We start from the raw sequence: 23,216 nt of genomic DNA on the forward strand, positions 1-23,216 counted from the left end.
CTTCAAATTCACACCCATCGCTTCCTGGATACGAGTCCAGAAGATAGATGTGAATCGCGTGTCTCGGTCCGACACGATCTCCAAGGAAACTCCATGCAGACGTACAATCTCCTTGATGTACAACCTAACCAACTCATCTGCAGAGTTCAAAACTCTAATAGAGAGGAAATGAGCCGATTTTGTCAACCAGTCCACGATCACCAATATGGAATCATAACCCTTCTCATCTTAGGTAATCCCGAGATAAAGTCCATAGAGATAATATGTGAGATAACGGGACATGTAATCTGCTACGTGGGCCTTCATATTATCCCACCAGTATATTCTCTTCATATCGCGATACATGTTCGTACTTTCAGGGTGCATCGTCATCTTTGAATTATGCGCAGCCTCGAGAACTTCCTTCCTCAGGTCGTGAAGATTTGGGACGCATAGGCAGCCACGGTAATGTAAGCCCCCACCTGTACCAACTCTCCACTCGGCATCTTCATTGTCGCTAGCCTGCTCTCGAAGCCCAGACAATCGTCCATCGCCCTTCTGAGCCTCGATGATCCTATCATCAATAAGTGGCCGCACATGAATGTGCGTGATGCTCTCGAACGGTTCCTTCACTGTGAGCTTCTGCTCGAAGTCTCGTACGAACTCTACCATACCCCATTCTGCCACCATTAACGGAGCCGCAAACGCTATAGTTTTCTTGCGGCTCAACACGTCAACCACAAGGTTGGCCTTACTAGGATGGTAAGAAACCTCGAACTTGAAGTCCTTCAAGGTTTCCATCCATCGCCGCTGCCTCATATTTAGGACCCACTGAGTGAATATGTATTTGAGGCTCTTGTGGTTGCAAAAGAGCTCGAACTCCTCTCCGTAGAGGTAATGTCTCCGGATCTTCAAAGCAAAGATGACGGCAGCTAAATTCGGGTCGTGCGTAGGGTAGTTTTCCTCTTGTTTCTTCAACTGTCATGATAGGTAGGCAATAACCCTGTCCTTCTGCATTAATACACCAACCAAATCGACGCAAGACACATCTGTGTATATCGTATACTTTACCCCTTGCTCTGGTGATACTAGCACAGGGGTGGATGTCAACTTGTCTTTCAACTCATAAAAAGCTGCCTCTGCCTTTTCATTCCAGGCGAACTTAAGATCTTTTCGAGTCAACTGAGACAAAGGTCTGGCTATCTTGGAGAAGTCCCAAATGAATCGTCGATAATAACCTGCCAGCCTAAGAAAACTCCTCACCTCAGTAACCAAACCAGGCTGCTCCTAATCCTGAACTGCGGCTACCTTAGCAAGGTCCACAGCTATCCCTTCCCTGGACACCACATGTTCCAGGAACTTGACTTCCTCTTTCCAGAAGTCGCATTTCTTATACTAGGCGAACAACTAGTTTTTCTCAGAGTATCCAAGACTGCTCGCAGGTGTTCCTTGTGCTTTTCCTGACTCTTAGAGTATTCAGGATATCATCAATAAACACGATGATGAATCAGAATAGAAATGGCCGAAATACCCTGTTTATCAGGTCCATGAACACAGACGGTATGTTTGTAAGGCTAAACGACATTATGAGAAAATCATAGTGTCCAAAATTGGTCCTGAAGGCCGTCTCCTGCACGTCCTCATCCCTGAAGCGTAACTGGTGATACCCTGACTGCAAGTCAATCTTCGAGAAATACTTTGCCCCCTTCAACTGATCAAACAGGTCATCTATCCTGGGCAAAGGATACTTGTTCTTTACCGTCACTTGGTTCAATCTGCAATAATCAATACATAATCACAGAGATCCATCCTTCTTTACGAACAACATGGGTGCTCTCCATAGAGACACGCTGGGTCGTATAAAGCCTGCATCCAACAAATCATTGATCTGTTTCCTCAGCTCCTCCATCTCATATAGAGCCATGCGATAGGTTAGAAGAAACACAGGTGTCGTACCAGGCACTAAATCTATCGTAAAATCAATTTTGTGCTGAGGGGGTAGTCCAGGTATCTTCCTGAACATGTCTGAGAACTCTTAGACTACATGAGTGTCCTCAAGCGCTGGACCATGAGCATCCTCTAGCATGGAAGCATAACAATCAATACAATAGGGCCAACTGACCTGCACTGGGAATGTAAAGGTCGTGCCCTTTGGTCCACAGGCTGTCACCACTCCAGTGTCGCAGTCGATCATTGCCTTCATCTTTGTGAGCCAATTCATACCGATAATAACATCATAATGATGTAATGGGATGAAAATCAAGTCGAGGAGCACTGTCCCGCTCCCTACATCTATCGAACACCCCTTACAGATCTTGGTAGCATTTGAGAAAGTCCCTGTGGCGATAAGGATTCTCACCCCAACCATAGGACTAGTTTCCAACCCCAGCTACTTGACTATTGCGCATGATATGATAGAGACAGTGGACCCAGTGTCCACTAATAAAAAGACTGTAGTACCTTAGATATGTGTCGTAACATCAAAAGCCATAGGTGGCGTAAGTGCTGCCTCTGATGCTTTAACTGTAAGTGAGTGCACTCGAGTCTGCTGAAAACGGTTGGGCTGAGGTAGCATAGGCCGTTAAGGTAGCCTAGATCGAGGTACGGGTGGCCAGAATGATGGATGAGTTGGTGCCGACAGTAGAGGCGGTGATGATATAACTTGGGGAAGTTGGCGGTTGATCCTCTGGGGTGGTGAGAAGCCGTTATCTCTCATCCTGGTGAAGCAGTTCACCTCCGTGTGGCCAGGCCTCTTATAGTAGGCACACCACACATCAGGTCACCTCACTAGGGCATGTGAAGCCATCAGCCTCGGCAGTAAGTCTGCACGTGGCCTCTTGCTGAGGAACGGTCTGCTCAAAAGATCTGGTCGTGGCCTAGAAGCCATAGGTGCTCGCATATGGAACTACCTGTCCCCGTCCTGCTCAGCCTGCATAGACATGCTCACTAGCTCAGCATAGCTGGGTACACTAGCGCAGCACATCTTCGAGCAGATCTCGGGTCGCAGACCCTTAGAAAATCGACGCATGCGCATCATCTCATCTGCCAGAATCAATGGGGCGTACCTGCCCAACTCCTTAAATTTGTTCTCATACTCTACCACTGACATCCCTTCCTGTCGGAGGTGAAGGAACTCACTCTCCTTCTCGTGGCGATAAGTGATGGGATAGTATTTCTCGTGGATGCGGGTCTCAAAGGCTGCCCACATCCATGTGTCCGACCGCAACAGTACGGAGGATGCTGTCCCACCATAAGCTGGCCTCCTTCTCGAACATGAAGGTGACCAACTCCACCTGCTCAGGCTCTGTGTAGTGCAGCAGCTTTAATATCTTAGAGATGCGGTCAAGCCAATACTCAGCCTCCTCGAGTCTATGATTACCCGCAAAAGTAGGGGGCTGCAAGCGCTAAAATCGCTCAAAAAGGCCACTAGCACCCACATTCCCAACAGGGGGCATGGGTGATGTAGGGGGAGACACGCCCATGCCCTGGCCAAAAATCCCTACCATGGTGGTCAAAAACTGTTGTTGCTACTGCTATGCCTGTTGCTATTGCTCCTGTACCTGCTGTTGTTGTATCAACAACATAATCTGCTCTAACCTATCAGTAGGGGGAGCTAACTGATGTCCAGATGGCGTCGAAGAGGACGCATGGTTCTGCTCTGGAACTGGTGGTACAATAGGTGTAGGCCCATTGGTGAGGCCAATGGCCGACTAAGAATCCGACAGTGTCAGAGGGAGATGGGCTCGAACTGGGGTCCGTATGGCTATTGCTTAGGGGAGGTGCCCCATCAAATGACTCGCCAATAGTGAGACGTGTCGTACTCCGTGCGGCCTTAAGTGGCATCTCCTATATACAACATAGGGTGCAACCCAGATCAGATTCAGCATGCCCACAAACTCAACCACATAGTATTTACACACAGTTTAAAGAAACTTCATGCATTCCATTTACCCAAAATTGTCACGATACATGAGATACGCATTACATGAATTATGACAGGAAATGCATATGAGTTATTACAAGCGTGGCTGTAAACATTAAAATAAAATACCAAATATGAACAGACTTCCTGCCTACTACACTACTAGTCCTGTTAACATTAAAACACAAACATTTTAAAACGAACTACAGAGCGACGACAAGGATGACTAGACATCCGAGTCTGACGACGGAGGAGGGGCGCCCTTATCCTTCAGGAAACATAGGATAGTTTTCAAGGTGCGGGTCACCTTCTTAAATTTGTGCTTCCCGAGGGCTCGGACATCAATGATCTCCTGTCGCAGGGCAGCCTGACCCTCCTCAAGTCGAGCTAAGCGGGCTTCCCTAGCAGCCCGATCAATGTCATGCTCCAGTGCCGTAGGAGGGGAGCTCTCATCCGTGTACTGAGACTCCACCTCTTCTTCCTGTTCCTCCTCTATCTCTTCTCTGCTTTCTTCCTCGCTCTCATACTCCTCACTAGTCATCTCGTCCTCACTCTCATCGAGTCGGGCTATCAAGCCAACATCAATTGTGGCCTCCTAATCTCTACCCACTAGGATCTTGAACTGCAAGGGCTCCAGCATAGGCTCTCGAATGTGGGCGTAGAAGGCTTAGACTATGCCCACATTTGCGCGGTTCTCACCCTCAAATACAGGACCTCACCTGGCCTCGACTAGGCGGTCCATCACCAGATATTGCCCAAAGAGCCTCTCATCCATATGAGCTTCAAAGAGGACCCTGTAACCCTGAAATCTCACATGAGACATATCCGTCAGGAGGATCCTTTCGAGGGGAGCCTCGGGATCAAGCTGTCGCTTGGTCCTTATCTCCCGATCGACACTTGCACTAGTGGCGGCACCTCTAGGTCTCCTTGAACAAGTAGGGCGACTAGGCCCGGCCTCATCTGTAGGAGTCCTCTTCTTCCCCATGAGAGAAAGAAGCATGAAAATTGAGAAAATGGCCGTCGTAAGCTCGTATAGAGCCATTGGAGTGGAATGATAGGTGAAAATAGGATGGGTTATTGAACTTGGAGGTATTTGAGACTCAAATGAGAGATTTGTGCACTCAAATCGAAGGAAAGGAGAGAGATAGGAGAGGGTTTTGATGAAAACGATGGAAGGGTGTGTGTATTGAAGGAAAATGGGAAAATGGAAAAATGGAGGGGAGATTTGAGAGAGAAATAAGAAATTTTGGAGAAAAAGGAGAGCTTGGAGGGGTATGTTATGAAGAGGGGGAGTGTTAGGAGGGGTTACAACCGACCCACCCTACATCAGTGGGCCATAAAACGCCCTAGAGAAGTCAGCCCAAACCGGCCCGCCCGGCGAGGTGCCCCAGCCGGTGAGGCCTCATGGAACCGACAAGGTCCTCGCCGACCTCTGGACAAACCGGCGATGCCTCGCTGGTGGGGCGAGGTCCTCCAACTCCTTGAACCCTAAAAACATGTGGGACCCACTCAAGGTCCCCCTGAAAGTGTCCCGTTTGGCCCCCGACTCCCTTTTGAGTCGCTTCGGGTCAATTCGAGTACTTTCTAATATAAATTCATATTTCTCGATTATTGAAGGCTGGGATTGGGTAAATCATGGTCTAAACCCGTCGATCGACGGTCTAGGGGTGATCCAGCGAAATTAGGAAAACTAAACTTGTCTCTACATTTTTCTCGCACCCTCCTAAGTCTAAATGCGTCAACGCACGTCGTGTGACCATAACCTAGGTCCGGTTTAATCTAAATCATACTCTGATACCAACTTGTAACGCCTTGAAAATCGGGGGTCGAGTAGAATTCCAACTCCCAAGTTTTAACGCATCACTTATGCAACATATATAATGATGATTAAATGTTGTCTGTATTAGTACATAAAACATGAATAAGATTATGTCAAATCAGCAAAACATAATCCAGGGACAGTTGTAATATGCAAGCGGAAGACTGACTCAAATATGTATAACTTTATAAATCAGTATAGGTCCTCAAAGTATGTATGCATTACCAGGTTAATAATTACATGTATTATTTCAAAATACAAAATGTTAAAAAAAATGTAATAGTCCACTACAAGTATAACCCTGAAGCCCCGCTGATCAGAACGACCTATATAAATCCACCTGAATATTACATATATGAGAAAGCATCCTCATCGTCTGCGAAGCCCGTCTCTATCTCATCAGTCGGGTCTCCATCTGCAACTAAGACAGAGTCTAGTTGGTGTTTAAAACACCATCTCGTAACGTGGGAGTGAGTGATCAACTCAATGGAACAATAAAGCAAAGGTTAACATGCTCTCAATTCAGTCAAGCAGTAATGATAAAACAATATAATCAAACATCCCTAAGTACTCTGATTAATGCAAGAATGGTAAGTATAAATGATGCATGCCCTCACCTGCACTCCCTCTGCGATCTTCATCTAACAGTTACGTATGACAGTTACTTCCTCGTGCTCTTTACTCAACGCCAAATGACACATACAGTATGGTGCATGAGCGTGATTGCCAAGATCTTATTAGTCCTTTTCATACAGTAGGATTGGGAAGCTAAGGTACCTCCCTTATATCAATTCCCAAACGATGATCCATTCTAAGGTCGTCAGTCCTAGTAAATCTCATACGATGTTACAGTTATAGGTCTCTACAAAGGGCTCGTCACCTTATTAATATAGGCCTAGTTTGTACTCTTGTTGCTACAAAAAGGCTCGTCGCTTCTATGCAGTCCTAGAGTATGCTCAAGGTCATTATAAGGGGTTCGTCACCTTATCAGTGTAGGCCGACATCTCGAATACAGTATCTCATACCACTCTATTCGGCTCACGAGGCTGTGTTGCTCACTGGACACTACGGGGAGGCCGTCACCCCAGCATAGGCCAACAGCTCAAGCACGGTGTCCCATACCACCATGCTCGGCTCATGAGTCTTAGCGGATCGAGGTACCAAGGTTTAAGGGATTTTCACTGGTGAGTTTGGTACCTTAGATTCAAGCAGTAGCATCCAAACATGGTGAACATACATCGGGTCAATCGGGTTACTTGACGAGCTCGACTAATACGAGCGCACCTCGAGTTGATCGACATGAAGGACGTAAGCACTCTGTGTGGCCTAACCACTGCCGACAAGCAAAGTATGACTCGAGTTCATCAAACGCATCTTGTGTGGCAAACACAACCTTAGCCACCTAATCGAGATCTGTTACCGATTGCCTAGACTAAGTCATAATCCCAATCACACTCAGTTGCAGTCTATATATCACATATGATGTGCATAGCAGCATTACACAACAATTCAACCATTTCAAGCATTTAGCATTTCATGAAACACATAGTACACATGTTATCTTACCTAGGCATTACTTCCATAAATCACATAGTAGGAAGATAGATTATATAAAGGAAACTATAGTTATAGAGAAGGGGATTGAGAATCCTATCTCAACACTCTCATTTCAAATATTTAAACAAGCATTTCCTCATACAGGTATTTTATCAAACACTTACACTACACATATCACCTACATAGATTAATTTACTTAAAACGTATATTATAGGAGTTGCAACATATATAACGATCATGTATTACCAAACATCCATCATAACAAGTACTAATCATAATTCTATATTCATTCAGATGTTTCAACAAACACTTAGTCTACACACTTCAACATACATGACGTATGTTGGTTATAACAGGCATTAGGGCAAACACTTTCACCATGGAGTTATCACATATACAACAACCATATATCCACGATGGATAATCATGGCAAGCGCGAATCCAAGTTCCATACTCATTCAATCATATCAACAAACACAAGAATACACTATATTCAACATAGTTCATATATATGTGTAAAGTGCGGGAAACATCATGTCTAAGCATATGATAGCAATTCAAATCAGTCATAAATCATTAACTGACATTGAAAGCCTTGAAAACCATAACCTAAACATTTATAGTCCACACCATGCGCCAGTAAATGCATAACAGATTCGTTTTAGACACTTAGCCTTTCTCAACGGCGGATTGGCGACCTACAGTATGAAATAGGTTAACTATTCCATTACTTACAATATTTGAAACCCTATAACAGGTTAAGGTTAGGGTTTTTTACCTAAGAATGGTATTGAATCCCCCGTATAGAAATACAGATAGGGTGGCTAAGTGTATGGAGCAACGGGATCGAATCCTAGGATAAAATCTCCAACTCACTCTCTCACTTCCTCCCTCTTTCCTTTCCTTTTTTCCTCTCCTCTCTTTCTTAGGGTTTAAAATTCGTATGGAATATAAGAGAGAGGGTTTAAGGCCCTTATATAGGCCCAAGTTTGATGGAAATGGCCCCGGGGCCAAGGTATACTTAGGTTATATCCAAAGGGCGTCTGTTTCAGCCCAACGGAACACTTCTAGTGGCCCCTTTTTCACGTACGGTCGGACTTAAGCTCCTTTATATTGGATCTAGGTCAAGCTAAGTTTTCGGTCCGATTGGATTTACAGATCGACCGTGGCGGATCAGTTTTAGTTCAACGGTCACCAGAACTCGATCAAGGCCACAAGTTCATTGTCAGGTATGGGAAATTTCTCCTGATCTGATGGTGTATTTAGGTCAGATTCTGATGGTCTAAATCCTTATATTTAGCCCGCAAGTGACACTACACAGTTTACTTAAATTCAGATTTTATTTTTAAAGATATCCACGTTTCTCACACACTTTGTTCCGGGCTTAAGTTGTGCATTTCTAGACGCAATTAAGACTTGATTTCCAAGGGGGTTGTCAAGCGCAGTAATATGGTCATAGTTGTATAGTTTTGCGGTTATAGAACTTTCAACGTACAGTCTAAGTCCGATACGGAGTTTCGATGTGCTCCCGAGAGCAACCGGGTTTAGGAATAGATTTTAAATTTCAGGGTAATGTAGCATCAATGATTCTGCATAGTTTGGGTCTTGCAGATCATATTTAAAGTGATTAGTGCTAATTTTATAAGTACTCTAGTTTAACACTTGCTAATATTAACATAATTTCTAAAGGTCTCGGTCCTAGGTGATTTCTGTCTAAGGTAGTACTCGGGTCCTTGTACGGATTTTTTCGAGACGTTACAGGTGTAGGTTTAGGTTTAGGGATTTGAGAATACATTTAGGTTTTGGGTTTAGGTTTAGGTTTAGGTTTGGGTTAAGGTTTAAGTTCAGGTTCAGGATGGGGTTTAGGTTTGGGTTTTCAAGTTTAGGTTTAGGATTATGTTAGGGAGTTGAGATTAGGATTAAGTGTAGGTTTATGTTTAGGGATTTGAGAATACATTTAGGTTTTAGGTTTAGGTTTAGGTTTTAGGTTATAGGTTAAGGTTTAGGTTTTAGGTTTAGGTTAAGGTTAGGTTATAAGTTATAAGTTTAGGTTATAAGTTATAAGTTAAGGTTTTAGGTCATAGATTTTGATTTAGGTTAAGGTTACAGGTTTAGGTTAAGGTTTAGGTTTAGATTATAAGCTATAGGTTTAGGGAATTGAGAATAGGTTAAGGTTTAGGATTAAGAAATCGGGTTCAGGTTCGGGATGGGGTTTAGGTTTGGGTTTTTAAGTTTAGGTCTAGGTTTAAGTTAGGGAGTTAAGATTAGGATTAGGTGTAGGTTTAGGTTTAGGGATTTGAGAATACATTTAGGTTTTAGGTTTAGGTTTAGGTTTTAGGTTATAGGTTAAGGTTTAGGTTTTAGGTTTAGGCTAAGGTTAGGTTATAAGTTATAAGTTTAGGTTATAGGTTATATGTTTAGGTTAAGGTTATAAGTTTAGGTTAAGATTATAAGTTAAGGTTTAGGTTTAGGTTATAAGTATAGGTTTTGGGATTTGAGAATAAGTTTAGGTTAAGGTTAGAAGTTTAGGTTAAGGTTATAAGTATAGGTTTAGGTTATAGGTTATAGGTTAAGGTTATAAGTTTAGGTTAAGGTTATAAGTTTAGGTTAAGGTCTAGGTTATAAGTATAGGTTTTAGGATTTGAGAATAGGTTTAGGTTAAGGTTAGAAGTTTAGGTTTAGGTTATAAGTATAAGTTTAGGTTATAGGGTAAGGTTAATGTTGTAGGTTATAGGTTTAGGTTATAAGTATAGGTTTAGGTTAGGTTATAGGTTAAGGTTTAGGGAATTGGGTTTAGGTTATAGGTTCATGTTATAGGTTATAGGTTATAAGTTTAGGTTAAGGTTTATGTTATAGGTTTTAGGATTTGAGAATAGGTGTAGGTTATAAGTATAGGTTTAGATTAGGTTGTAGGTTAAAGTTTAGGGAATTGAGTTTAGGTTATAGGTTTAGGTTAAGGTTTAGATTGTAGTTATAGGTTTTGGGATTTGAGAATAGATTTAGGTTATAGGGTAAGGGTTTGGTCCCTGCAAATATAGATATAAACACGACCTGCTCCAATTGGACAGGCCCTTCTAATGTTGTCCATAGGAAAGGGACAGCTTCATTATGGTCTTAACAACGGTTCCCACCTTCCAGGGACCCCTACTCATCCAGATAGCTCCGACGCGCATCCGGGTCTGCTCCATTAATGGCGTCCAAATACATAAACATGGCCTATCCAAATGGTCAAGCCACTCTAATGTTATCCATAGGAAATAAACAGCTTCATCATGGTCATAACAGTGGTTCCCACCTTCGAGGGACCCCTGCTCAATATCCAGATAGCTTCAACGCACATCCGGGTCTGCTCCATCAATTTTTACAGAATTATGCATATTTTGCTCATGAGCATGCCTAATATTGCCAATGTATAGGATTCAGTACAAATACCTTTTCATGATTCAAAGAAGGGAACTCGAGGGTTTTCCTTACCTTCCATTATATGCTTTCAAGGTGTAAATGACCCCTGAAACACACATACATCCTGAAAATCGCTTCTTAAAACTACAGACTGTTTTGTTTTGAAAATCGTTCATCTCACCTGAAAACCTATCATATAATGAATAACTGTAACTACAATGATAACTATTGTGAATACACTATAATGAACAAATTATTATTATTATAGATAACTGTAATTATAACATAGATATCATGCACACAATATCACATAATGTATTGTTTGATGAACTACACATGTGCATTCTTGACAAGAGACGTACTAGATGCTTGAATCTGAAATATGCAGCTCTAATCCTCTCACATGCAACATCCACCTGAAAGAATGCGCATAACCGTCATGCTTGAGTAATCAATACATGAATATACAAGTAAAACCATAAAACCAGAGATACTGCATTTTCAGGATCTCTTCCATAGTTAACGATCTCATTCTAAAGCCCTTCTCCCTCCTCCTTTACCAGGGCTTGGGACCGGCAATGCAAGGAGTTGCATTGGTGGAGTTAACAAAAGGTCCTTCCAGATAAAAGGGTGACTCTGGAATTAAGCAATAGTCCTAAGGAAAATGGCAATGACAATTTTCCTTAGCATGTTAAAATACAAATAATGAAGATCTAAACCACGAGTTGAAAATTTTCGGTTATGCAATTTAAAATGAAATGGCACCATGGCAGAAAAAGAAGATAGGATAATGCAGGATGACCAATGATAATACATACCACATCTCGACTGGCAAGAGTAGCAGACATTGCAAAGAACCTGCAAGCAATAAAATGAAATTGCAAAATTACAATGGACATACATTTTGCATTACCAATCCATAGAAACAAAGAGGTAATCTGAAATTTCAAAGTTCTCGAGACATACATTTGAAATTCAAAATTGCAACCAAGGCCACAAGCTCGACAATCTCATTCAATATAGTCAAACTTGTAAATTAACGATTTCCTTAAAACTAATATCATAAGTTTCAGGATAAGGAACCAATTATAAAATGACATATCATGAGAAGAGGTAAAATGACTTACATTGCCCATAGAGATATCATGGCTAGCTAGTTCCATTTCCTGGTCAAAACATAATATGTTATAGCCACAAATTGAATGTGTAGACAATAGCAAAATCTAAGTTCCTTAAGATGGTGTTTAGATGTGTAGACAACTCACTTAACACAGCTCATGTATTGCATAATGGTTAAAGAAATTAAGCATGCAGTAGTAGTTGCTCAACACGTCAAGGAAAGTTCAAAAGAAAGTCATATTCCAGCAAAACCACGATAGGAAGAAATCTGCATCACAAGCATTGATTAAGATGTTAAAACACACTAACAAAATACAAAGAACTACGAAATTAGCAGAGGGAATGATGCACTTTTGCAAGAAAGAAAAAGAGAAAAAAAAAAAACATCACAAAAGAATAAGTACAACAACTTGACAAAACAAGACATCTTATCAACACGCATAATCCTCCACAAACATCCACTCCCATCCAAGCACAAAAATTTTAAAATGCAATCAAACTTCAGCTGGAGTACTCAATATTTTGAAACATCGCATTCCTTGCAAAAATTTCTAGCATAAAAATGAAACACATATCCCCTAGAAAGAACACACACAAGAGAGAGAGAGAGAGAGAGAGAGAGAGAGAGAGAGAGAGAGAAGAAATAGATTCCACCAATGGTAGGAGCAAAACAATTACAACCATTACAAGAAAACTGCTCATACCACATAAATACATCCTCATATTATCATTGAAGCAAGCAGAAAAAATTTAAAACTAAAAAGACAAACACATGAAAAAAGTTGCATCATGTGGTAAATGGCTGAAAGACAAGGCAAAATCAGTTACCTTCACAACAAGCAGGGGATAAGTCACAATAGTCGCCCCAAGTTTAGCAACAGCTCCAAGAAGAAATACCTAACCAAAGAAGCGCCATAGAATGTGAAAACACCAAAATGAATGTAAAAGCATTGCAACGGCAACAACAGGAGATGCAAAACACGAGGTCATTGGTCTACCTCCAACGCAGTCACTCCTTTTATGGCTTTCTTACTCAAGGTGCATCTTTCCTTCAGCTGCTTCAGCATGGTCTCATATAGCATGAATTGTATGGAAGGGTTGCTTACCTGCGAACAACCAAAAATCCTCCGATTGAGCATCAGTATAACATTATACAAGGCCTATCTCAAAGTAAATTTCCATCATCTACCTTCACGGTGGCATGCAACAATCATAGGATGATGACTGACCTGTCTCAAAGTAAAATATCAAGTTACCTCCTTGACTCAAAACCAAATTAACAATGTGAAGTCTTATCAGATTATAAAATTTGTCAAACCAAAGCATGAGAATCAGACTATCTAATCAAGATTAGCAGACTACGAAAATTTAAAACTATAAATGAAATAAAGGAAAGCGTCAATTGACACTACCAAAAAAATGACCAAAGGCTACGAACTATTCGGGTTTTTAGCTACGGCTATAAACCATAGCTAGTTTGCTACGGCTTAAAACCGTAGCTAATACTGTCTAAACCGTAGCTATAGGCCAACTCTGCCAGACCTACATATAACCTTGGATACCCCATAAGGGACTCTACAAGGCCCATTAAAATGTGTATTCTCCATCTAATATGCCTATCCGTTTTTTAAGAGTATTTTAGGGCAAGAACCCAAAAAAGGAAGTAGATCGAAAGCTCAAGTGGACCACACGGTAGGAAAGAGTGGAGATTAATCCATTGATCGATGGTGTGGTTCAATTAGACCTTCAATTTGCTTAGATGTTAGGTTCACTCCCTATTAAAAAAATTACAAAATTAATGGACAGAGTGGATATATTGATTGCATCAAGATGGACTCCACAAAGCCCATAACAAGGCCGTCCGTCCAGATCCTGTGAAATGTGAATGATGGAGTGGATATTACGGATTGTACAATGGCTATGGTCATATGAGCTTTTAGCTACGGTTAAAAACCGTAGTAGAATCGTAGCAGGCGAAATGCAAAAAGCTGCGCTACCTTTTTCTTTTCCCCCTCTCACGAAATGTACATTTCCCTCCACTCAACCCTATTCCCTTTTCCCCCTCTCACGAAATGTACATTTCCCTCCACTCAACCCTATTCCCTCTCACGTCCGTCCCTCTCTCTCTCTCTCTCTCTCTCTCTCTCTCTCTCCCCCTCACCGCTCTTCTCTATCTCTCTCAATCTCAATCTCACGCCCGTCAAAACCCCTTTCTCATTCCCTCGCTCTCCCCCTCCCTTTCTCATTCCCTCGCTCTCCGGGTTTGCATGTGATGATTCCAATAGAGAAGAGACAGTGGCAGAGGTTCAAGGGGGTTCTAATGGTGGACGCAGAAAGGATTTTGGGGGCTGTCAGATTTGGGTGATGGCCTGACCTGATGGGTTTGTGGGGACTACAATGAGGGTGGATTCGGCCTGATTAGATTGCAATGGGCGACATCTATGGTTGAAGGTTAGATGAGGACAGAGGTTTTCAGTGATTGCGACTAAGGAGAGATGGGTTTTCAGTTTTCAATGAGGGGACGGTGGTGGGTTTCGATGAGCGGAGATGATAGGTCTGAGTTGATGCCGAATCTGTAACCCAGGCGGATCAGAGATGGTGACAAATTTGAGCAGATGTCGGATTTGGTGAGTAAAGATGAAGAACCGAGCTCCAGCAGTGTCATTACTTCAGAAGGTGATGTCAGTAGCTATTAACATGCTGCTATATCTACATAGTATTTGGTCTATCAAGTTCGTCCATAGTTCCACAAGGCATTTGTCCACCGTGGGTACATGTCTTTCCTTCTTCTCTTAGTCTTTTACCTGTGTGATTCCTAGAGATCATGCTTTTGTTAGATTCTTGCAAGCAGTTTTCATTTATTTGATGCTTTCTTAAATGTAGACGTCCTCCATTCAGGTGAGGATCTGCAGGTTTCTTTGCTATAAAAAGAGTTTCAGGGGACTTGCTCTTGAAGAGGACAGTTCATTTCATCCGTTGCGACCATGAAGAAAGTATTTGATCAGATTATTAGGGACCTGTTAGAAGTGCTCTTTGATCTTTGTTTATAAATTGTGTAATTTTCATTGGTTTGGTGATAAGTTGTTCTTGAAGTGCTTAGGATGTTTTAGTACTTACATAATGGAATTAATCAAACCAATGAAGACTTTCTGGTTGCATCTGGTTGCCAGCCTAGATAAAGGAGAGGGGTTGCATCTGGTTGGCAGCTGCCATCAAGCTTATGCCATTATTTCGATCATGAATCCTAACAATATGACATGCCAAACAAAATATTATAATAAGAATAACAACAACAACAACAACAACATTAACAACAAGTCCTGCTTATACTCCAAGTCTAAATACAAAAACACCAGTCCTGTTTTATACTCCAGTCTAAATATATAAAAAGAAAACCAGGATTGAAATTGAGAAGAATATATAACTTGATATCCCCACTGAAACCCAGGTTAACGAATCCATTGTTGTCAGGTTTGCAGTTAGGAATGATGATGAGATTTTTTTTTTCCCAGAAAGGAATATATAGACCATAAAGTTTATTTATGAGCATAACTCACTTTGTTTTTTTTAAAAAAAAGATGGTCAGAGTTCTTGTCTGCCTACAAATTTTGTTAATTTTCCTTGCTTTACTTTTAGCTTCTGACAGGTAAAATTTCAATGAATGAGTGATTTCGATCAAAATGAAGGCTTTAAACTATTGTACATTTGTAGTGGTTCAGATTTTGTTAGGTTGTGGTCAAATATGTAAATTGCTGAAACACACATACATGGATGTCTCATGAACCCGTAAAGCGACACTTTTGATTTTATGTATGTGTATTGCATAGCGAGTATGTATGTGCATGCACATATGTATTAATGTAAGTTGTTTGTGGTTGATCTCAAACATCAGAAAGAAGCTTTGTATATGCATTTAAATGCTCCTTTTTGTAACCATATTTGTTAGTTGAATGTTAACCACTGTTCATTTGTGCTATAGAGGAAACTTCTTGTACTATATAGAACCATAACCCATTTTAAACATGTGTACAAGAAACCCCAACATGACCAATTTTGTTTGTTCCCAAACTGAGTTGGGTGTATTTTTCTCTTTTCTTTTTGCAGGATGCATTTGTGCTCTGCAAAATTTTTAAAAATAGTAGACCAGGCCCGAAAAATGGTGAACAGCATGGAGAACCATTTAGAGAAGAAGATTGGGATGATGATGCGCAAACAATTCTTCATTATCTCTTCCTCTTGCTGGCTCTAGTTCTCCTTCACCTGGTTCGACAGATGGCCAAAATATGGTCATGACAAACTGCACAACTGAGGCTGGGATAGGGTGTGATTCATTGTTGGAACCACATCCTTGACTGTCTCCTATTATTGGCGAGGAGGATCCTTCTTTGCTTCAGTATTTTAATATCAACGAGCTACTGTTGAAATTGTCTGACAAGGACATTGAGGCTTCAACTTCCCATGGAAGTCATACTGCTAAGGTAATAACCTAGTCTTGTGGCTCTTTTGGCAGAATAATATTTTGCTATAGCACTACTCGGTGCATTTATACCAGGTTGTACTCAGCAATTTCCTACAAAGGTCTAAGCTTCTCATTTCCCAGTAGTTACACAGTAGTGCTTGATGCAACAGTAGTGCTTGTTTCACGCTAATTACACAGTAGTGCTTGATTCAACATATCTGGGCTACCACTTTTGGGCTAGTGAATTGGAATTTCTGTTTCATCATTTCAATTTTTTTTTCTTAACCATTCTAATATCATGGCTTATGGATCTCTCTCAAGCACAACCTTTCATCTTTTGACTTCCACGTTGGTTTAACGATGCTTTTTTATGTCTTGAGAACTTATGGAATATTCTCATTGATGGAAATGAAGTTCTTGTTAGAAGCTGTATTTTCATTGATGTTGGCACTCTGTTTTTGAAAATTCTATTTGGTCATTTTAATGGTTTTGAGAAATCGAAACCCATGTAAATAGAATAAATATGAAATCTAATGTTCAACATGGTTTTTTAATAAGATACTACAAACTTTAAAGAGTGTTTGTTACTCAAAGGATTGCATTACAGCAAAGTCAAATGGTTGCAGAATTTTAGTGATGTTACCTCTAAAGATTGTTTATAGCAAAGTCAAGTGTTTGTAGAATTTTAGTACCTTTGTCCTTCCAAGAATGACTTGCTAGAGAAAATGGAAGGAAAAGCCATCTCTGCTTGCAGATTTGGTTCCAGAAAAAGGTAGAAAACCCTCCCCTATGCGTAAAGAGAGAATTCCATCCTGTTTTAATCCTTGTTGAATGGTTAAGGTGGATGGGGAGTGTTATTTACCTAAAATGCCCCTAAATGCATCTGAAAGTTCTTGCTCTGAGAACGGGAATCAACCAAAAAAAGTCAACAGCAGAAATCTATGTTGGTTCTAGCCAAAATGTTTGAAAAGAATATTGGAATAGGAGCTTTTGAATTTTAGTTCCACTTCAGGTTCGGGCACAAAAAGTTTTGCTGGAATTGGCTGAAATAAAACAAAAACTATTATGTTAATTTAAAGTTTTAAATAACATTTTGGGTGCATCATCTGGGTTTTAAGTCTTCAAAAATCTCTTTTCATGGCAACGAAGGAACTTCTGCCTTGGGTAACTTGTTGTGCTCGTATGGATGCTAATAGATGATCTTTTTTCATTGTGCATTGATAACAATAATGAACAATTTCGGACTAGCATTTTAGTTGAGTATTTCAGAACTCTTTGGTGTTTTAGCTTCTTTGAAATCTCATTTTTTTTTTCTTCTCTCAAGTAACTACACTTTCTCTATTCTTTCTGTCCATACTCTATTCTTTCTCTTGAAGTTACAATGCATTTAACTTTCCACTTGCAGTCGCCTGATGTTTATAAGGCTACATGTAATCTGTTGAAGGTGAGCTTGTTTCTGGTGCCTGCATTTAGAAATTAGCATTTCACTCTTGAAATGTGTTGTTCTGGTATTGATGTTGAGCCTGTTGATGCTTATGTTATCTTTATAGGACCCAACCGAGCAAACTGGCATTGATAACTTCATGGTACAACAACCTGATGGAACAGTTAATGAGTGGGGCCGGTGCAAGCAGAAGGTATCATGGTTGTTCCTCATTTATTTTTATTTTATAGGAGTTTATGATCCTTCCTGTTGGGGCATCCACTTTCAAGGAAGCCATGAAGATGGGTGTCGAAGTATATCACCATTTGAGGGCAAGCTTTTATTTTGCTTAACAACTTAAAAAATTGTCCATTTATGTCTCAGCTACAAACTTTGATTCCCACTTCTCCTTCAGGCTATGATTAAGAAAAAATATGGCCAAGATGCAATGAATGTTGGTGATGAAGGTGGCTTTGCACCTAATATTCAGGTTTGTTGCTAATTTAGCTTTTCCACCCTGAGAGAGCAAAAAGGAAAGACGAGAATCCCCGAACACTGTCATGATTTGCATCCATATACGTGTTCTCAATTACCAATATCATGACATGAGATTACCGTATAGGTGCATGTTGATGGGAAATGGATGATTGATGAGCTTTTAATTTTCCATTTATATATTTTTCAGATTTTTTTTTTTTGTTTGGTAATTTAAGAAAATCAAAAATCTTACAATTGGTGCAGGGAAATTGGTGAAGCCAAGCATGTTATGTGTTGAACCAACAAACATTTACTGGAACTCCAATCATATCATAATGCTTTCTTTGAGTCCCAACTGTAGTGATTGCAACATGGTTTGAGGCAATGCTCATATCTTTCCCTTAAAAGACCTTTTTTTTTGTATTGATATAAAATGTTTCATTTTAAATTAATCCATTATACTTTATTTTCATCAAACAGAATGTAAGTATAGATTTGGGGCTTTGCAGGGGACCTGTATCCTACTTGGCCGTAATGAAAATGATACTATTTAAAGTTAGAAAATGAGTTTCCAATGGTGGAAATCTAAGGAGCAAATTGTATGCTGAATATTTGCTGCTAAAAGTGCAGTATGAAGACATTATTACAGCATTTTTAATGTCTGTTTAGAGTCACAAGCCTCACATTTATTTTAATATCTGTAACTTGCAGAATGAAGGTCTCAAACACCGAGTGTTTAAGTGTTCCTTGGCTGACCTTCAGGCTGATGAGGATCAGTCGTATAGGATTTTACAACCGACAAATTAAGATCGCTGGTCCGTAAGTGGCAAACCTTGATCAACGCGCATGTACATTTGAAGACGACAGACAACTACACCCTGAGAATGCTTTGCATTGGATTCACCAAGAGGCGCCCTAACCAGGTTAAGCGAACCTGTTATGCCCAGTCAAGCCAAATCAGACAGATTCACAGAAAAATGAGGGAAATCATGGTTAACCAGGCAACGTCCTGTGATCTCAAGGAGTTGGCGCTTAAGGTTTAGTGTTTTCAATTTTCCTTTCTATCTTCAATTTTCATGAAATGTTTGAGGATTTTATTTTAGTGGATGGAGAATTTTGAGAGATGACAATAAGAAATATACATGTAACTGTGGTGCAGATATAGTGTCTGCGAGCTGTGGTGCAGATATACATGTAACTGTTAAAATAGAAAGTACAGACTCCACACCAAATATGCATTCTATCATTTCTACATCTGATGGGGTAATCAACTTAATCATTCCATTGCCAATCTTAAAAAATGTTGTTAAGTTTAAAAAATATTTATCTTTCTGTTTGAACAAATGCTTGTTTCTTTTGTACTGTCTTAGTTATCTTTCTGAACAAATGCTTGTTTCTTTTTTACTGTCTTAGATATCTTTTCAGAGGCTATTGAACAAGCACAGTGGAAAGCGAGCTACTTGGGAGTATCCATTTGCTGTGGCTGGTGTAAATATCACATTCATGATCATGCAAATGCTAGATTTGAACTCCCGTAAGAGTCATCTCTCTCTCTCTCTCTCTCTCTCTCTCTCTCTCTCTCTCTCTCTCCCTCCTTCCCTCCCTCCCTTCTTCTGTGTGTGTGTGTTCATGTGTGTGTTCTTTGTGACACACACTAACAGGTCCCAAGCCTAGGTAAATTTGGACGGTTGGTGTCAAATGGGCAACTCAGCATTCTTAAGAAGCTGACCCGAAATAGCTGAGACAGCTATGATGATGACACACATATACATATATATGGAATGAGTGTTTTTCCTTTTGCTTTTTTCTTTTATGTAATTATTGCCATGGATATTAGTAATATTCTCAAGGCATTGGTATCATCATATCATGATCCTGGTATGAGCACTGCATGAATAATGTTGTGTTCAGTTCATTGCTATCTGAATCTGGGTTCCGTTTTTCATGAAATCAAAAATGGCAAAAAATAAAAAAGAAAAGAAAAGAAAAGGACATGGCACCAATCTCTGCATCAGTGTTTGTAAACGAATCTGTCATAGCCTATAAACTTGAAATTCAATGGAATGTGTAGCTACCTGATTGAGAACTTGTCACTAATGATGGCTTATATATATTTGTAGCAAAACGAATCTGTCACTAATGATGGCTTTCAGACAGAAGTGTCTATGGCCCTCAGACCTGAGAATATGTTTTTATACATGGGGCAGGCTCGTGAGATTTATTTATTTTTTGCTAGTTACGCTGTTTATTGAAGATCCTGAAATTTGATATGGTTACAGGAATTTGCAGCCCCAAACAAATCACTGTTCCAAAATTGAAAGCCTATGAAGGTAAGTTGTGTACACATCCCTTTTGTACACAGCTATTTACTGGTTAGCTTTATATCCCTGCTAGGTCTAAAAATGAAAGTATTGGCTATGTGCTGTAGGTACGATCTGCTACACTCGACACATGGCTTCCAGAACAGGTAGCATTTATTCAAAGTAAGCATGCAGAACACTTCCCAGCCTTCTTTATGAGCTTTTTAATTGCCGCAAATCTGCCTACCAATGAGGACAGCTTCTTAGCCTTCTTTATATTGATTTTAATATTGGTCTTACTCTTTTGGTTGTATGCAGCAATGGGAAATGAGAAGTCATAGATGAGATTACTTTCTTGAATTTCTCTATTTTGAAGTTTTGTAGCTAAAAATCTTTGTTTTTTCCAACCGAACTATAGGAGATTCAGGCAAAAAGAGCTCTTCAGAACTCTGTATTTCCAGCTGTAAGCAGAGTTTGGAATTTTATTCTGTGGAAAATGGGATTTTGTTTTTTTTTTTTTTTTTTTGAGACTTATAATTCCTTTTCCCTTTTGAAATAGGCACTGGCAATGAAGAGGTGGAGTACAAGCCTCTCCCTGGTGGTCTAAGAAATGGTACTAAAAAAGAGACTAGGGCATCTGGAGATGCAAAGGTGAGTTTATGTTGTTAGTTGTATTCCCATTTATCTAAGCTGTTGGAGTAATTTCTTGTAACCATCCCAAGTCCCAATTCTTAAGAATGTTTACTGGAATGACCTCATCCTTTTTGTCTCTGTCTGGATTGCATTCCTTGCACTACAGATTGCCAAAGTGAGAGCTCTACTATGCCTCATTTTCATGTTCAAGTGCGGTAGATTTTCCTGTATTGTGTTTGTTAGAACATGACCAAACCGATCAGTAGCTTGACCTGTTTGATGCAGCATTACACGGCAACCTGTTCGATAGTATACTGGGTTTTGAACTTATTGTAGGTACGATCTTGCTCTGATCCTTGGTTTACACACATTTTGAACTTACTGAGATGTGGTTACAAAATTTAAGTACAATAGTTATTTGATTTAAAAGAATTACACTGTTTACATTTGGGACAACAGAAAGGAATGTTATCTCTTTACAGTTAGTTTACAAGAATATGTTATAGTTTGTTTTCCATAATTTTTTAGTACTTGGGCCCCATTCAACTCAACCTACATATTTTCTGACCGAGCAACTCAAAGAGTTTTTAAGATTACTTTGATAAGAGATGAATGCTCTTGAGAAGCCTGGTTTTTAATGTGTTGGAGTATCAAATGTTTGTCTATTGATATCTCTCAGATCCTAGTTGTTGTTGGGGTGTCTCTACGTGAGGTAGTTAGCTTATACAAAGGTAGAAGAGTAATCGCAAATTTTGTGGACTTATGAGTAACTTGAAAAAAAAAAACTACAACTAAGAGAACTGAAATTCACCATAATCCATGGGCTGCAATCTATGTTAAGCATATCTTCATGTCTCTGATGCCCCACTGAGCTTGTACACGTTATTGTTCATAGACAGAATAAAAGATCATAGACTTGTGAAGGAAATGTTAAGGCCCTTTTCATCAAAGGCCTGAAAATGAGTTCATCCCATGCTCGTCAAAGACCATGCTCGTCTTAGAGTAGAAAAATGCACTAGCAAAGATTTGAGTTTTATTGTTTTGACAAGATTATAATCCTTTGCTGGATATTCACATTTCTTTTTTTTTATCTTTCTTTTCTTTTTAGTACTAAGAGAATAAAATTGTGTTTTCAGGTTTGCTAGCGACACATGTACGGCTGGGACTGTTAGGAGAAAATATTCATTGGTGATAGTTTGAAAAACCAACTTCTCTTTCGATAGTTGGAAATTAATGTATGCATGGTTTTTTGTGAGGATATATCCACTACAACACAACGAGTGCACTGTCATTATCTTTTAGCCACTTTCTATACAACACACCATACTGAATTTTGAATTGCAATTTGTGCTGCTATGGTCTTTGTTTTCAGTATGGTGTAGAAGGACAGACGAGCTTGTTGATGGCTTGGTTTTCATGTTCATTTGGCTAGGTTTTGAAAGCCATTGGAGTAGACCCCATCAAGGGGTTTATAGATTTTCAGGTGTTGGCTTGAGTTGCAATCTACTTTGTAATTACCGTGACTCTATTCGTCATTTTTAAATTGAGGAATTTGGGTTCCTGATGGTTTAGCTTGAGCTTCATTTTGGATCTCGTCTTTATTATGTTTATGCAGGTGGTGGAAAATGCAAAAATCTAGGCAGAAACGGTATGGATTTTTAAAAAAAAAATAAATATGGTCTTTTTTTAATGGCCAGAGAGAGTTCTATATTACAACGGTTCTTTTAACTATATAGTTAATTTCATTTTTTTGCTGACATTGTTGTAGGTGGCAGCCATGATACGATTGGATATGAGTAGTTAGCAAGATTAAAGTGGAAGGTTAGTTTTCAATGGTATAAACCAAATTTCATGATGTTTGGTGCAACCAACTGCACCCTATGCTACACTTATTTTCATTGGTACAGAAATTGTGAGTAATAGTCTATCTTAAATCAGATGTTAAAAAGTCTTAAGCCATCTTAGAACATCTCAGGTTGTGTTTATGTTTGTATGAGTCCCGACTTTTGAGTTTTGGAACATCTAAAGTTTGAAATTCTCATTATAGGGTATTTCTCTGTGCTTGTAATGTAGTAAAATCCACCATTACTTACTTGCATTTGTGTATTGTATGTTAATATCCCAGT

General features: G+C 39.9%; 1 protein-coding gene and 2 long non-coding RNA genes across 4 annotated transcripts; 2 read left to right on the forward strand and 1 right to left on the reverse strand.

The window, feature by feature from the left end:
* Positions 1–11,804: 11,804 nt before the first annotated feature.
* On the reverse strand, positions 11,805–12,951 carry LOC131220588 (peroxisomal nicotinamide adenine dinucleotide carrier-like). 2 transcript variants are annotated; one of them, XR_009158711.1, is made up of 4 exons: positions 12,797–12,951; positions 12,627–12,695; positions 11,945–12,066; positions 11,805–11,845 (listed from the first exon to the last, which is right to left on the reverse strand). XR_009158711.1 is itself a non-coding variant. In XM_058215419.1 (3 exons), the coding sequence occupies exons 1-3, from the start codon at positions 12,935–12,937 to the stop codon at positions 12,034–12,036; spliced, it is 243 nt and encodes an 80-aa protein (XP_058071402.1). In that variant the 5' UTR covers positions 12,938–12,951; the 3' UTR covers positions 11,855–12,033. The 2 variants fall into 2 exon arrangements, 1 of the variants encoding a protein (XP_058071402.1); XM_058215419.1 differs by lacking the exon at positions 11,805–11,845 and having other exon boundaries at positions 11,855–12,066.
* A 1,332-nt stretch (positions 12,952–14,283) lies between these two features.
* LOC131220589 (uncharacterized) lies at positions 14,284–14,897 on the forward strand. The gene is made up of 2 exons (XR_009158712.1): positions 14,284–14,568; positions 14,697–14,897. It is a non-coding gene; the product is annotated as an uncharacterized LOC131220589 (long non-coding RNA).
* A 7,453-nt stretch (positions 14,898–22,350) lies between these two features.
* Positions 22,351–22,885, forward strand: LOC131220590 (uncharacterized). Its single transcript, XR_009158713.1, has 3 exons — positions 22,351–22,573; positions 22,706–22,738; positions 22,859–22,885. It is a non-coding gene; the product is annotated as an uncharacterized LOC131220590 (long non-coding RNA).
* Positions 22,886–23,216: the final 331 nt, after the last annotated feature.

The sequence above is a fragment of the Magnolia sinica genome, chromosome 12 (assembly GCF_029962835.1).
Source record: "Magnolia sinica isolate HGM2019 chromosome 12, MsV1, whole genome shotgun sequence".
NCBI classification, from domain to species: domain Eukaryota; kingdom Viridiplantae; phylum Streptophyta; class Magnoliopsida; order Magnoliales; family Magnoliaceae; genus Magnolia; species Magnolia sinica.